The sequence below is a fragment of the Stegostoma tigrinum genome, chromosome 4, assembly GCF_030684315.1.
Source record: "Stegostoma tigrinum isolate sSteTig4 chromosome 4, sSteTig4.hap1, whole genome shotgun sequence".
Lineage (NCBI taxonomy): Eukaryota > Metazoa > Chordata > Chondrichthyes > Orectolobiformes > Stegostomatidae > Stegostoma > Stegostoma tigrinum.
The window spans coordinates 39,153,962-39,170,995 of NC_081357.1; the positions used below are offsets into that span (position 1 = coordinate 39,153,962).

Genomic DNA, 17,034 nt, shown 5'->3' on the forward strand with positions numbered 1-17,034 from the left:
GGGGATATGCCGGGCCATGAGGTTACAGATTGTGCTGGATTACAATTCTACTGCTGTTGATGGCCCACAGTACCTCATGGATACCCAGTCCTGAAGTCTGATCAAAGTCTGTTCTAGCATGGTGATACAGCCAAGCAACACATTGGAGGGCATACTCAATGTGAAGGCAGGACTTCATCTCCACAAGCACTGTGCAGCGGTATATAGTATACCATCATGGACAGTATGTTTTTCCCTCCTGTTTGTTCCCTTACCACTGGCCACAGACCCAGTCGAGTGACTATGTCATTTAGGACTCCATGTGCTCAGTCAGTAGAGGCACTACCAGGACACTTTTGGTGGTGGACACCGACGTTTATGACCAAGAGTACATTCTACATTCTGCATCCTTGAAACCCTCAGTGATGCCTCTAAGTGGTGTTCAACATGGAGGAACACTGATACATCTGCCCGGAATGGGTGGGTAGTAGGTGGCAAACAACCGGGAGATGTCCTTGTGCCTGTTTGATCTGACATCATGATGTAGAATGGGGTCCAGACTAAATGTTGAGGACTCCCAGAGCAGCTCCTTCCCCACTGAATAACAGTGGACTGCCAGCCCTGGTGAACCTGTCTTGACATGGGTATGGGACATACCAAGGAATGGTGATGGAAAAGGCTGGGACAATGTTTGTAAACCATAACCAGGAGCATAAATCACGGGGCCTGATCCCCGATGACCTAAACACAGCCGCTCCACATGCCCCAACCCAAGCGTATCTGGTCCCCTGGAGCTGTATGCTCTGGCTACTGAACCCTCATGTAGTCCCACTGCTCGAAGGTACAATTGCAAGAGACTGACTGAATCAAGTTGTTGCTTGACTAGACGTTGGGGCAGCGCTGCCGAATTCAGCACGGGCTCCCAGATATTGGGGAGAAGGACTCTGCACAGCAAACAGGGCCGTAGACACCGGTGCCATTCAGTTGATGCTGGGCGCATCATCTGGCTTAACTTCTTCAATCAGACTTTCATCAGACACATTCAAGATGCTGAAAACTTTCTTCACTCAGAGTTGTGAATCATGGAATTGTCTTTTCCAGAGGGTTGTGAATATATTGTTGAATATTTTAATATATTCAAAGCTAAGACAGAGAGATTTTGGGTCTCTCAGAATCAAAGCAAAAGGGCCAGTATTTGAAGGTAGAAGACCAGCCACGAACATATTTAGTGGAAGAACAGGCTGTAAAGGACCCAAAAGTCTACTCCTATTTGTTAAGCCCTCCTGAGTGATGTCACTCACTGAACACAAATAAAAACACAGTCTCACAGCTAGTGAATCAACACAACAATACATCTGAGCAGCCCAGATTTAATCTCTCCGTTCATCTTTTACAGACTCTCTTTTCTTCTTGGGATTGGTATCACTGCTACTATTACCAGATTTGTTTGTTTAGTCATGCCAATTAATGTCAGAATTAATTTACTTCTCAAAACAGTCCTAATTCAAAATAAAAACAGAGAATGCATGAAAGAGTCAACAGGTTTGGTAGCGTAGATGGAGGGAGAGAAACAGGATTAACATTTCAGATCTGTGATGTCATATCGCAGTAAAAGGACATCAGACTTGAAAGGTAGCTTCTCAAATTTATAGATGCTGTTTATGGGCCTGTAGTTTTCACAAGCTGAAAACATCTTTCAGTGCATAGAGACCCCGGTTAGCATTTAAAACTTTCCTCAGACTTATTCAGACTGGTCGGGACAGCAGTGTCAACTCTATGCTAAAGCTCTCTCCACAGATTCCGAGTTACTATCCCTTTGTTTGGGTGTCTTGCTTAGGATTTTTCTGGTATGAATTCTCTTTCACAAATTTGATAATTTGGTGTGGTATAATGGTGGTCACAATGCTAAGGGCTGGAATTAACTGAAGCAAAGCAAAGCATTTCATTCTGTGCTAAAAGTGCCAACCACTCATATTTCATACCCATGGGTAGATCAAAGTAAAATCAGCGATGAGTTAAAATTTACTTGCACAGGAACTGATGTGTAAACTCTCACATGTTCAACTTTAACAGCCCTAGTCCACTGCCAGATCTCATCTGATGTGTGAAATGAAACTCTGTCAGGGCAAATATAAAGGGAATGGGACAATGGGAATAGTGTAGAATGAGGTGATGCATTCACATCCCAATAACGTGAATTTACATTCGATATGAATCTAGTCATTTTTAGAGTAACAGAAGAAAAGAAAAAGAAAATCCGCAAGCTTGCTGGTAAAAGTCCATCCAGAGATGCCCTCTGGCACTACAATTTTTAAACAATGGCTCCCACACCCAGCTTCCACCCTGAGAGCATCTGAAATTACAGTCCCAGACGTATCTGCCAGTTTCCACTTTCACTGTTACTGTCATAAAATCTACACCACTATAAATAATGTATCCAAAGCTGGGAGCTCTCCAAATCTCTGTCACTCTGTACTCAAGGGTCCGGGACCAACCCTCAATCTTCAAGTTCTCCCTTATCATTTGCTGTGCACTTTTCACGTGATCTTCCAAACAAATCGTGCAATCACCACTTTAGTATGAACAAACCCAAGGAACATCCACCACTGTGCATAATGGATCTGTTTAGTCGAAAACCACAAGCTTCAATTTCTCAGCAATACGTGTACTCTTTTGTTTATTCTTATTGCCCTAGTTAGGATTACAATTGGTCATCTGTGCCGTTAAACAAAAAAATCTAAGATAATTTTGTTTATGAATCCACACAAAAATATAATTCATGGTTAAGCGTTGATGCTGCGGAAAGTAAGAAAAATTATACACATGATATGCTGGTGTAGAAGATTTGCCTCCTTAAATCAAGTTATAGGATTGCCAGGGCAGGCTTGTTCTGCTCCACAGTTTGTGTTGGTGTATAAATTGACAGATTAAACCGCAATGGATATAGAAGCTGAATTTATTGCATTAAGTTTCATAAAGTGACAAACTGACATTGTAAATCAGTGCTGCCATGGATTTATCTAACCCATTGGTGCACATCTCCTTCAACTTCAGAAACCAGAACACTGCCAGAGCAATATAATGAGGGCTGAACATGCAACACAATCTATATACGGGGGCATTGACGAACACAGAATGCTTCCCGCTGATTCTAATGGGGCAAGTGCCTAGCTTCTTCCCTGGATGTTTATGCTAATAACACATCTGGTATTAAGACCCGAACATTGCTGATGTTTTTACAATGCTCCCATGCATGTCTGCACTATTACTGTTCACATTTTACAAGCTCTGGTCGAATCTGTGGTCTGCAGCCACAGACTAATCCTGGCCTTTTGGGTATTTTGCATTACTTCCCCCCAGGCATTTCAGAGTTTTTAAAATATTGGTATAACCAGTCCAGGCTTCACACTGAGGTTAAACAATTCTGTCAAAGGAATATTATTCCAGGAAATCCCAAGTCAAGAATTGCAGGAATAATGGGCTGCGCCTCATCTCTCAAAAGCAGATCACTGCAGAGGTTAAAACGCAACAAAAAAATGAGAGAGAGAAACAAAGCTATCGTGAACCTATCCACCTCCAAGACAAGGAATAAGTGGGTATGTCACTTGTTAAAAATGGGCTGGTCTTTCAAAAAATATTGAGAGATTGCGTTTCTCTATTTCAATTGATATTTTGTTTTAAATCACTGGAAGCTGAGTTTCTCGAGGCTCAGGAAAATTAGCAGCTTAAAAGGAGGAAAGAGGAGCTGAATCTATGAGGTAACTGCCTTTTTTGTCCTAGTCAATGCAAAAAGGTAGAAATGCTTTATCCAGGCCTGATGAGCAATGCTATACAAGACTCACAGTATTTCCATTCACCATCAGCAAGCCATCAATGTTTGACATTGCAGTTAGATTGTGCACAACATTCAGGAGACTATTCATTCTGGATTTCCAATTCTGCCACAGATTATTTTATTCCTGGGCCCAGGTTTGGAGATGTTTAAACCACACAACAACACTTAATTCTCGGAACTTGATATTCAACTTGCGTACTATTGGCAATATGTATCATTAACATACCATATTTTTCAGTAGGATTTAGTCCACTGATTCATAATGTTGCAAGAACACAATAGCAATAAGGTTCCCATGTGACCTTTCCCACTCTCATTATGCCATTATACCACTGAATCGTTGCATTTTTTTTACAAGTTTTTTTTCCCTTGGTACGATATCCTTTTCACAGAGTACATGACATAAATGTGCAGCCTGGTCTCATTGTGTTAATAATTCTAAAATTATGAAATACTTGCATGAAATAATAAAGCAGTCACAGCCTAGTTCCATACATTAGTGATCCAACCAGAGTTTTCATAAAGTGCTACCAACAAGAAATGTATAGTATCCAAACACCACCATTATCAGCATGAGCAATTCACTTTAATTAAAATGAAAGTTTTCATTAGCATGGAATCAACTCTAATCCTAATTAAATATTAAACTAATTAATGGAAATGAAAAAGCAAAGTTCAAAAGGTCAAACTGTTCACTCAGATGAAAACTTCAAATATGATGGGCTGAAATAAGAAAATAGAAAATGCAGTGGGGTGTGGTGGTGGTGGAGGTGGGGGAGTGTGGTGGTGCTGGGAGTCAGGGAGCTGTGGCAGTGGGTGGAGGAGGGGGTGGCGTGGTCGTGGAGAGTGGAGGAGGCATGGAAAGTCAAGTGGAAATTTTCCAACCACATGGTCGGAGACGTTAAACCATTAACTAAAAAATAGCCACTGAGGTGAATCAGGTTAATGGATTGAAGAGGTTTATAGAACTAAAGGATTCAGTATTATAGTAAGATGGTAGGAAGACGCAATTGATCGCTTAATAGTTCTGAAGGGCCTTAAAACCTTTCCCTGTTCCTGAAAACTCTAATACACCTCACAATGTTATTGGTAAGCTTTTCCATAGACGTGTGCTACTCAGTAATCACACAGGTTCAATCTTTATGAATATTATTAAAACTTCTGAGTCAGTGTAACTTTTACTCAGTACTGAGTCTTTGGCACTGTGTACTATTCAAATGCTACCACAGACCAATCACAGTTGGAGCCAATGACAGCAAAGTTTTAAACTTTCAATAAAGAAAGGTCTTTTGTTTTTAAATACTGTGTACTCCTTTTCCTTGAAAGTCTTACGCCTAATTAACTTGGCCTTTCTATGTTTCCTGATCCAATTCTCCTACCCTCTTCAAAAAATAACACAGAAAAATCAATTAGTAGCTCAGAAAATACAAATTCAGGAAATAACAGAGTAAGTAAACTTGTTTATCTCGCTAGTTTCTTTTCCAAACTGTGCTCCATGTCTGTGTCATGAACTCAACAGAATTCACTTCAAAGACAAATCTCCATTATTTGTCCCAATCACCACTGTCAACCTCATCAGACACTTAAATTAAATCATTCAAAAGTGCTCTAAACTTACTACACAAGAGTCAATTCAACACAAGATAACAAAGTGTGAGGCAGAAAATCTTAGATGCTGCTTGGCCTGCTGTGTTCATCCAGCCCCACACTTTGTTATCTTGGATTCTCCAGCATCTGCAGTTCCCATTATCCCTGATCTCAATTCAACACAATGCTGGTTATCTGAAAGACCTCCCCACTTAATCACTACACCGTGCTCTTTATAGATTTTGTTTTTCAAACATTTATCCATTTGTCAGTAAAGCCAATTAGGTATTTTGTATCCATCACAGTTTCTGATACTTTCTTGATTTGCATGGAAAGAATTCCTAGCCTTTCACTGCATTCCCTTGGTAATGACTGCAAATGTATTGCCCCTGGCTACCAATTCACCAAGTGGTGAATAAAAGGTTTCCTCAACTACCTCATCAAAATTCCTGATCATTCTGAATGCTCACAGCTGACATGATCTTTCATACCCTACATTATACATTCAATTTTATCTTGATGAGAACAGCGATAGTATTTCAGCTGTAGGTAGGTTTCCAACCCTGCCTAGATATTTCACAATTTCATTTTGCAATAACTAAAGTGCACAGAGCAACAATTTCAAAATATCACCTCAGCAGAAACTAAACCACTGCACAATTGCTGTTTAAAAGTCTGTGTCTGGATTCAGTATCTCTTCTACTATAGGATGCACTTATTTTACTGCTCCCTCAAAGACACCCTTCTGCAGGAAAGATGCAATGCGGAATAGATCCAAAACAAAAGAAGCTACACATGAAAAGGACAGAATTATTACCCACAACAGAAAGACTGTAACTGACAGGTTGTTTAAACTACATCAGAGCAGTTTAATTATTATTCTAATAATAAATTATTTTTGAATGTCAGGCACAGTATATGTCTCTTTCCTACAAACAGGATCAGAAAGAATATTAATCAAAGTACACTGAGGTGTCTCGGAAGAGCAACACTTTAGCACCACACATTGAAAGTGACAGTCTGAAAATGCCAATTAATGAGACACAAAATGTTTGCCATATCACTTTAGAGACTGTTTTTTCAAGGACAATAAAAGGGCTGTGTCAAATTGTGTACAATACCCACTCCACCAATTGCTTTCAAGTACATGTTCAAACTCTGCCATCTAGAGGTAAAATTTGAAAGGCAACCCACTGTCAATCTTCAGGAAAAGAATCGATCTGTAACTTTATAATGAAAGGTAAAATCAACTCCTGACATTTCATAAACACTCAAGAGCTGTCATGAGTAGTAAGCAGACATGGCATTGTATTGCAAGGTCCAGAAAAAAAGGATTCTTACCAGAATATAGGTTTTACCATTGTGCCCTTGAATACAGAATCTGAAGCTACACTGAGCAGATGATAACTCCTTCAGCCGGCCAGCAATCACAGTCTCCACAAACCAAGATCTGAAGAAAAATTTAAAGCTACATTTCAATCAGTGAAATCTTTCCATTTACTGCCCCCACTGGAAGATGATAATTCACACCAGGGCAGGACACTACAGAGGCCAACATCTCTTCAAAGCAACGCTGATAAATGCATTGATGGTGGTGGAGGGAGAGGTGGGGGGCAGGGTTTGCAGGTGGATTCAACCCCAAAAGTCTGCTAACAAACTGTAGAAAAGTCATCTCCATAAATGGAACGTCCAGAATCAATGAGAAGCTGCTCCTCCACTCGGAGGCTGATTCTCACATGCAAACTATGAACCTTTCAGCAGCAAACACAGAGAGAAAAGCAGCCTGGGATTGGAGGAGCAGAATGAGGGTGAGTGGCAGCAAGTAATCAAGCTGCCGGGGGAATGCTGGAGGGAATGGGTGGCACTGCCAGAACTAGAGAAGTGGGCAGGGCAGGGGGGGGAGAGAGAGAGAGAGAGAGAGAGAGAGAGAGAGAGAGAGAGAGAGAGACAGAAAGAGAAAGAGAGAGAGAGAGAGAGAAGGGGAGGTAAGAGACTTCAAAAGGAGGGAGACAGGGAGCATCGAAGCGGGGACAGAAAAGTTTTTAACCATTTCACAAAGGAATAGCAGATGTCATTAGAATGAACAGCATGTCAATTAGGTAATTTAATACTGAGCAGGTTTATTTCAGAACAATTGACATTTATGTGTTGTCATATCTCAAAGTGTCTCAGATACCTGAGAATTGTCTGAGGTGTTGTGTCTCTTTTACAGAGAAACATGCAAATATTTTGCAAAAGCCTCACCAGTCCACAGAAAACATGATCATGGTATTGGTAAAAGGACTACTTTTTTAAAAATTAACTTTTGTAGCTAACGTATGTCAGATGTCTTGTGTCAATTTCAGGATAGCAGTGTTTGGAAACTTAATGCTTTCCTTGCGTTGTGGTTTTAAGTTTAATGCAAGTGTTGATTTTAAGGACATGGTTGAATTCTTTCAATTCTGTCTCACTTCATTCCAAATACCAATACATCAATAAAAACACAGGCTGTAATGTTCATACGTGGCTGCATTATCTAACAAGGAGTTAGTGACAATGAAGAAACACACCTGAACACCAAAAGTTGCACTTGAAAATCAAAAAGGAGACATCGAGAAAAAGAATTATGTTCACCCCTGCTGTGAAATCCCCAGGGTTTGTGAGGCTAGATAGCTAGCTCATTATACGATGAAAGATGCTATGTCTTTTATTGATTACAACTGTAATGCTTGATTATAATGGTCAGGGTTAAAGGTAATAAAGTCAGCTTTCAGCCACCATCAATGCCAAACAAACATTAGCATTATAATCACAGAGACATGTTGGAATTATCAATGTGAAGAAATATTACCTTTCATGTATCTGTCTGTTCAAAGTCTTATTTATCAAAGGTTGGACCAGTACCTCAGTGATATAAAATTTAATGGTATCTGTAAGAAAATAATTCAAACACCTGCAATGTAATGGAACTGGTGCAGAAATTTCTGCTTTACATATCACTTGAAAACATATTCTATCAAATTGTCATATGCACTGTTGTCTCTTTAGTTATGCTTATACTATAACTTCCAGTAGCTATTATTTTATTGATCTTGAAGTCTAAATTAATGAGGAAAACATCTTTTAAAATTAAAAAAATCAGGTTTTGAGTTTGACAATTAAAAGTGTGCACACTAAGGGAGATACATTAAATACAACATTCCTCAAATCCTATACATTGCACCTGAACCAAGAAATGTGAGGATAGCTGCCGGCCTTAAAGAGAGATTTCTGGGCGAAGTCCACACCTCTGCCCTGCACTGGATGTAGGCCTGTAATTTACACTACCCTCAGGACCCCTCCTTCTAGCTACTCAGGCTACTTCTCAGAAACACAAAGGGTGAGATTTTAACACGGACAAAACAGATTCACACATGGAGATGAAATCAGGCCCCAGGTGTTTTCGGCGCGAGAGCTAGCACACACCACAACAACAGCTCAGAGATAGCATGAACTGCAGATGCTGGAATCGGAGATAACACAGTATGGAAATGGACGATTTCTGAAGTAGGGTCCCGACCCGAGACATCAATTTTCCTACTCCTCTGATGCTGCCTGGCCTGCAGTGCTCCTCCAGCCCCACACACCAACAGTTCGTCCTCTCTCTCAGGATGCTTTACGCTCCTACACAAAATAAGCATCTGGATACAGTGGTGAGTAACTCGAAATTTACTTCAAAAGCATGGCCAAGTCTGCCAAGCTACATAATTTAATTCGGCCCACAAACTATCAAATGCAGGTGAAGACTTCAAAACCAGAGCCATCTCAACATATCCACACTGATAAAATAATGAAGAGCCGGCCTTTAGACATCATGCATTTTCACACTGTAAAGCAGCAACACACTTCTAACTTGCACAGCACTGCAAAACATTTGCTGTCAGCTTTGATATATCCAACATATTTCTCTTCACGATCCCTTTATGTATCTATCATTAAATTCTAACTATTTCCTTATAGTTCATGTAGGAGATTGGGAGAGGCATAAAAAGCAACAAAGGAAGTTAATAAATGAGAAAAAGCTGCCTGGGAATAGCAAGGCTAACTGGAAAAGCTATATTAAACAAGTTGTACTGTAATTGTCTGTGGATGTATTAAAACAGGAGACAATACTGGATAATGAACAAAAGGCAAAGGTGAACTGAAAACTTTGGGACAAACTTGTGCTTAAATTGTTAATGAAGCAGCAGTGTAGAAAATAATAGGGCTTGAGAGAGATAAATCTTCAGAACCTGATAACTAACATCCCAAAGTGACAAAAAATAAATTCAGTTTTTTCCCAGACTTTATAACTTTAAGAATTTCCATTTGAATTTGAAAATTACAAATGTCAATTTTTAATTATTTAAATAAGAAAGTGAAAACAAGCTACAGATCTTTTGGTTTAATGTCCGTTCTGTTTCTTTCTTCCTCTATGACCCTCACTTTCTCCCTATCTGCAGTCATGCAGTGAAAACCAGAGGTGAAGAATCAAAGTTTGGCCACTCTTGTAATATCCACAGAAACAATCACATCACTACAGAGGAGATAATTCTGATACCTGGCTTCAGGAATTCCCCACTGAATGCAAATCTCTGATCTTTTGTAAATGATCCACGCGCCAGAGGGCATTTTTTTTCCCTTCCATCATCATTTTCTCCATGAAAATATCATACAATCAAGAAAACTCTGAGGTCACATCTGAACATTCAAAACTGGATATAGGCCCGACTTGCTCAGAGTCACAGCTGTACAGCATGGAAACAGACCCTTCAGTCTAACTCGTCCATGTCAACTCATTGGAGTTTAAAAGGTGAGGGGTGATAGACAGGGATGCAGAAGGGTGTCTTCTCTCAGAGATTCAGTCATCTCTGAAATCCTTTTCTGTGGAGACTGGGTGATTAAAATTACTGATGGCAGATTTTATTTTGATTATTGTTCTCACATGTAAAAAGATACAGTAGTTCGGAAGGCAAATGCAATGTTAGCATTTATGTTGAGAAAACTTGAATATAAAAGCAGGGATGTACTTCTGAGGCTCCATAAGGCTCTGGTCAGGCCACATTTGGAGTATTGTGCGCAGTTTTGGACCCCAAATGTCAGGAAAGATGAACTGGCCCTGGAGCCGGCTCAGAAGAGGTTCACGGGAATGGTCCCATGAATGAAAGGCTTAACATATGAGGAATGTTTGAGGATTCTGGGTCTATACTTGATGGAGCTTAGAAAGATGAGGAGGAATCTAATTGAAACTTACAGAATAATGAATGGCCTAGAGAGAGTGGATGTTGGGAAGATGCTTTCATTGGTAGGAGAGACTAGAACTTAAGAGCAGAGCCTTAGGGAAGAACCCTTTAGAACGGAGATAAGGAGAAACTTCTTCAGCCAGAGAGTGGTGGATCTATGGAATTCACTGTCACAGAAGGCTGTGGAAGCCAGGTCATTGAGTACATTTAAGACTGAGATAGATAGGTTCTTGATTATCAAGGATTAAGGAGAAAGAACAGGAGAATGGGATTGAGAAACTTATCACCCATAACTGAATGGCGGAGCAGACGCGATGGGCTGAAAGGTCTAATTTCTGCTCCTATGTCTTCTAGTCTTTGGTCTTAAAAATGTTGTTTTGCATGCTATACTGGCAGATCGTACCATATGAAGTGCGTCAGGGTAAGACATGTAAGAATGAGATCTGTTGTAATCTGCTCCCAAAGAGTTGCCATCCTCTGGTCTCATCTTTTCACCCTGTGTAGATTTCTCATCTACACCGGTGTCAAGGATATCGGGGGTTAGCAATAAAGTCCATGGTCAGATCGGTTATGACTTTACAGAATGGCCCAATGGGCTGAATGGCATTTTCCAGCTCCTACTTCCTAGGATCTTATGTCAATGTTCCCAAACCGCAACTACAGGGACAATCAGATGGGGGGTCTAGTTCACACGCATCAATGGTAACTATGGTGAGACAGTCCTTAGCACTGACATGGGTACACAACTTCCAGCTCTGAGGTTGCATCCATGTGTTCAAAACCACTGAAATCCACACAACCTCACTCCCTACCCAACCAACCACCAACACTCCCCACTCAGCTCTGGGTTTGCATCAATTCTCAAACGTTAAAATGGGATCAAGATTGGAAGAAGTTCTGGGAGCAATGACCTTGTCCTTTTAAAGGTCAAGTGGAAGCCTGATAGAGAAATTCAAAACAATGAAGGATTTTGACAAGTTCCTTCATGTTGCTAATTGAAAATCCTGGATATCCCTCTCTAACACGCCCCAAAGGTGTTGCTACAGCACATGGACTACACCAGTTTACCACTACTTCCTCAGCACCATAAGAGATGGGCAACAAATGCAGGTCCAATGAGGATTTATAAAGCTCTAGTTAGGCCCCATTTAGAATACTGTGCCCAATTTTGGGCCCCAGACCTCAGGAAGGACATACTAGCCCTGGGGCGTGTCCAGCAGAGATTCACACGGATGATCCCTGGAATGGTAGGTTTAACGTATGATGAACGGCTAAGGATCCTGGGATTGTACTCATTAGAGTTGAGAAGGTTGAAGGGAGATCTAATAGAAACTTACAATGTATGGTTTAGAAGGGGTGGACGCTAGGAAGTTGTTTCCGTTAGGCGGGGAGACTAGGACCCGTAGGCACAGCCTTAAAATTAGAGGGGATAAATTTAAAACTGAAATGAGACGACATTTCTTCAGCCAGAGAGTGGTGGGCTTGTGGAATTCATTGCCGCAGAGTGCAGTGGAGGCCAGGACGTTGGATGCCTTCAAGGCAGAGATCGACAAATTCTTGATCTCAGAAGGAATCAAGGGCTACGGGGAGAGTGCAGGGAAGTGGTGCTGAAATGCCCATCAGTCATGATTTAAATGGCGGAGTGGACTTGATGGGCCGAATGGCCTTACTTCCACTCCTATGTTTTATGGTCTTACGGTCAAACCAGTGAGTGAAAACTAAAAACAGAAGTAGTGGAAATATTTTCGTCTGGGAATGGGTCACTGACCAGAGGTCAGGGAGTTAAAATAATTGGCAATAGAGTTAGAGGGGAAAGAAACACCCCCACCCCCACCCATCATAAATGCGCCCCCACACCCACCATGCCCCCTCCAAATGATTGTTAAAATTTTAAAGACCATAAATGAAAAGAAGGTGAAGGCAGATCCCAAAGGAACTCTCCAATGACGAGGAGTAATGCACTGCATTAGGGGCTTAGAATATAAAGGTGCTGGACTAAATCAGACAGCTTTCTCAAAGAGCTGGTACAGGTACAATGGGATGAACAGCCTCAAAAACAGAAATTGCTGGAAAAACTCAGCAGGTCTGGCAGCATCTGTCAAGAGAAAGCAGTGTTTACGTTTCAGATCCAGTGACCTTTCTTCAGAACTGATTCCTCAGAGAGAACCCAGCCAAACTGTTCTGCTCAATTTCTAACTAAGTCCCAATGTAGATGCTGACCATAGTGGTGGGCTGTTGTCTTGGTCCTCAACCACATGCAGTTCTATTCTTAAGAGTGCAGTTCAAAACTTTCATTAGCTGGCCGTCCAATCAATCCCACATAGAACCCAATAAGCAAAATATGCAGCTACTCCAAGTACTGCCATTAGCACAGGCTTTCAGGACACCACCAAGCCCTGCAGCTGAACACAGGCAAAGTTGAGACTGCAGACAATAATTAAGCAAGTCAGTGCAATGGGATTAAAGAAATTGAGTGAGCAAGTCGAACCAAAGGAGCGGGAAAGAAACAGCGGAAGACAGCAGCACGTTTACAGAGGTAGACACAACAGTGGAGTGAAAGAGAAAGTAGAAAGTTAAAAGGAGTAAAATGCAATCAAGAGAAAGAGCTAAACTCAAGACAGAGGCAATGGGAAATCCAAATATGTAGACACTATTTTGAAGTATCAGAGTTACAAATCCACATTATACCTGATGAAGTCACAATTCCCAGCAACTTTCTACAGCGAGTGCAAACTATTGTGTTATTTTCACTTTCCATCTGCAAGAAACCAAAAAGTGAACAACATGATGATACTGATCAGGCATTCATTTTTACGTAAAACAGAGATATCCTTGCAGTCTATATAACTCTATATTAGACTGTGTTCCAAATCCCTTAAGCTTCAACTCGGGAGCTTTGGCAGCTGCCACTTTAGATGGAAGGTGGCATAAAAGTGACTATTTCAGCATACAGCAAGGAAAAGGGGATAAAAGTGTTTGGCCCTTTTTAACACATTTCCCACTGACCAATCCCAGAGAAATGACTGAATCGAGCCAACTTTGGCTGCTAGAAAGTTATCGAGAGGCTTCCTAGGGAAATGAAAAAATACAGCATAGTTTTTAATTGGCTGTCTCAATGTGACTCTTAATAGAACTGTAACCCTGCATCAGGACAGTAACATAAGGCCAAAAGACTCTAATAATGAGCATCTTAAGTTCCAAGCAAAAGATGCTAATCATGGGAAATGAATAATGTACACATATCAATGTTTATCAGGTTTACTCCTTTCCTGGATCGGGGAGAAATATCAATTGACCAAGGCAAAAAAAATTAAGTCTTTATTGCCATCTTTTTATGTTGCCAACCAAGTAGGTAAAAGAGTAATAGTTTTGATCGGTCGAGTTACATTTGGACAGCTTATAGTTGTTAGTTGTGATTAGAATCCATTAATTTGTGTTAAACAGTAGTTTTTGTTAAATACAGAAACACCAGTCATTGCTTTGTCTTAGCCACAATCAAAAAAACAAGGAATCTGAAAGAGATTGAAGTTGAGAGAATGGGCAAAACTTGGGAAGATACAGTCTGATGTAGGAACTTATGAGGTGATCACTTTGGCAAGGACAGTCAAAAGGCAGACTACTATTTAGATAGAGAGAGATCACAAAAATAAAAGCAACACAGAGGAATCTGGATGTTCTTGTACATGAAATACAAACCTTGGCAAGCAGGTGCAGCATATAATTGAGGCAGCAGATATAATTTTGGTCTTTATTGTTAGCGGGTTGGAGTTTAAAACCAGAAATATCTTATTATAATTGTGCAGTGCTTTTAAGTACCGTGTTTGGTTATGTATTTAAGAAAGGACACTGGAGACAGGTCAAAAGGGGGTCATTAGATTGAGTGGTGGGATGAAGGGGTTGACTTATAAAGAATGGCAAAAGAGGTCAGGCTATATTTACTAGAGTTTAGAAGGAGGACAGGTGATCTGATTGAAATATAAAAGATTCTGAAAGGGCTTGCCAGGGTAGATGTTGAAAAGATGTTTCCACTAATATTCTCAAGCTATTTACAAAATAAGGGGAAACTCATTTCTTCTCCTGGAGGGTAATAAATTCTCTCTCCCAGAGAGTTGCTGAGGCTAGATTATAGAAAGTATTTTAAGAGGAGGTACAGGGACTTTTGAAATAGAATGCTGAGGGCTATGAGGAGCTCACACAAAAGTCGAGGCCTGCAGCAGATCAGCCATGATCTTATAGAATGGCAAGGCAAACTTGAGGGGCTGAATGGTCTGTTACTAACGCTTCTAGTTACCAGCGTTCTTTTACTAAAAATATAAGTTAATGACAAGATCAAACAAGAACTGTATTACACAACATAAAAAAATTGAAAAGATTTCACTACAAAAATCACAAAAGGATTCAACCCACAGAATTCCTTTTTTTCCCTAGCATATCCTTATAATCACCAAATCCCAACAAAGGGTTTATCACTATGTCTCCACATTACAGTTTTTTGCTCAAGCTGACATAGCTGTAACCAGTTTTCTTCTGGTAAATTTTTGCTTGTTGAGTCTCTAATTTTCTTCATCTGATGGTCTTCCCAAGTCATTGCAAACTAAACTGAAAATTACTTACACTTCAGTCACTAGGCAACAGCACAGCATTTTCCCACTTGTTTTTAATGCCCAGAACTACTGACTCTATTCCTTAACTACAAGGTTTGAAAAACTAATTAAAAAAATATATACTCAAGAGAAGCTATGACCTAGTGGTATTATTGGTGGATTGATAATCCAGAGACCCAGGTAATGTTCTGGGGACACGGGTTCGAATCCCACCATGGTAGATGGTGGAACTTGAATTCAACAAAAATCTGGAATTAAGAGTTTTATTAAGACCATGAATCCATTGTTGATTATCACTGGACCAGATGAACTTTATACAGTGTTGAAGAAAAAACAATAAAGATTATCTTTCATAATTCTATCAGTTCTGGAAAGTTTCCTGGAATGTAAATTTAATCTCACTATTTAAGGAGGAAAAGGAAGGATGAAAAATACAAACTTTATGTTCATGGCAGGGAAAATGTTAGAATCAATTCTGAACGATGTGATAGCCGGATATTTAGAATATCTTGGCAGAACTGCACAGACCCAACACCAACTGTTGAAAGGGAAATCATGCTTGACAAAAAAAAACTTGTTTGGAAGTGTTTTATGCAAATTGTAGCATAAACAAAGGAAAACCAATGATTACGGCTTATTTGGATTTTCAAAGGGCTTTAGGGAATAAAACCAGAGCACATGATGTTGAGGGGTGAGGGGTGGAATGTTCTAGTTTATAGATTGAGAACTGGCTATAGATGGAATACAGAACAGGAATAAATGGACCATTTTCAGGACAGCAGGCTATTACTAATGGGGGTAACACAAGCATCACAGCTGGGTCTACAACTGTTCACAATCTAAATGATTTGGATGTGGGGACCTATTGTTGATATTTCTAAATCTGTTGGTGACCCCAAAATGGGTAGTACCACAAGTTACGAGGAGAGTGCGAGGAGTCTTTAAGAGTACTGGGACAGGCTACGTAAATGGACCAGAATATAGCAGACAGAATGTAATGCAAATAAATACGAGGGCATTCACCTCGGTAGAAAATATAAAAAGCCAGCATATTTAATTGATAAATTTTTGTTTTGTTCATTCACGGGATCTGAGTGTCACCAGCTAGGCCAGCATTTATTGTCCATCCCAAATTGCTCAGAGGGCAGTTAAGCGTCATATAAATGATATATAATTAAATGATGAGAGATTGGGTGTCCAAACATCTGGCATGTCCTTGTCCATGCGTCACTAAATATTAGCTTGCAGGTGCAGCAAGCAATTAGGAAGGCAGACAATATGTTGTCATTTATTTCAAGGGGCTTTTTTGAGCGTATACTTAAAATTGTCTTGCTAATATTAAAGCGGTATTTGACCAAGTACAGTAGCACAGAGCTCTAACTGACGTCAATGAGAATCAAGGAAACTCCCCATTGGTTGGACACATGGCTAGCACAAAGTAAAGCAGCTGTCGCTGTTGGAGACAAATCATCTCAGTACAAGGGCATCACTGCATCAGTGCCTCCAGGTAGTGGTCCACTTCTTCAATAACCTTTCCTTCCAACACAAGGCCAAAAGTTGCGATGTTTGCTGGTAATAAGACAATGTTCAACAAAATTCACAGCTCCTGAAGCAATAAAGCAGTCTATGCCAATGCGTATTAACATCTGGACAACCATCAGGCTTGGGTTAATAATTGAAAAGTAACATTCACGCCAAACAAGGGCCAGGCAATTTCTACCAACAACAAGAGGAAATCTCATCAACTCCCCTTACCTTACTACCACTGAATCTCCCACCACATCCTTCC

The 17,034-nt window shown here is 40.3% G+C and overlaps 1 protein-coding gene across 2 annotated transcripts in view; it reads right to left on the bottom strand.

The window, feature by feature from the left end:
- ube3d (ubiquitin protein ligase E3D) overlaps nt 1-17,034 on the bottom strand; it is a 179,176-nt gene that overhangs the window by 124,974 nt on the left and 37,168 nt on the right. For both annotated transcript variants that reach the window (XM_059645730.1, XM_048530254.2), the window contains exons 6-8: nt 13,330-13,399; nt 8,232-8,310; nt 6,743-6,851 (exon numbers count right to left, since the gene is read on the bottom strand). In XM_059645730.1, coding sequence (XP_059501713.1) covers nt 6,743-6,851; nt 8,232-8,310; nt 13,330-13,399 — 258 coding nt within the window. The remainder of the gene's footprint in view (nt 1-6,742; nt 6,852-8,231; nt 8,311-13,329; nt 13,400-17,034) is intronic.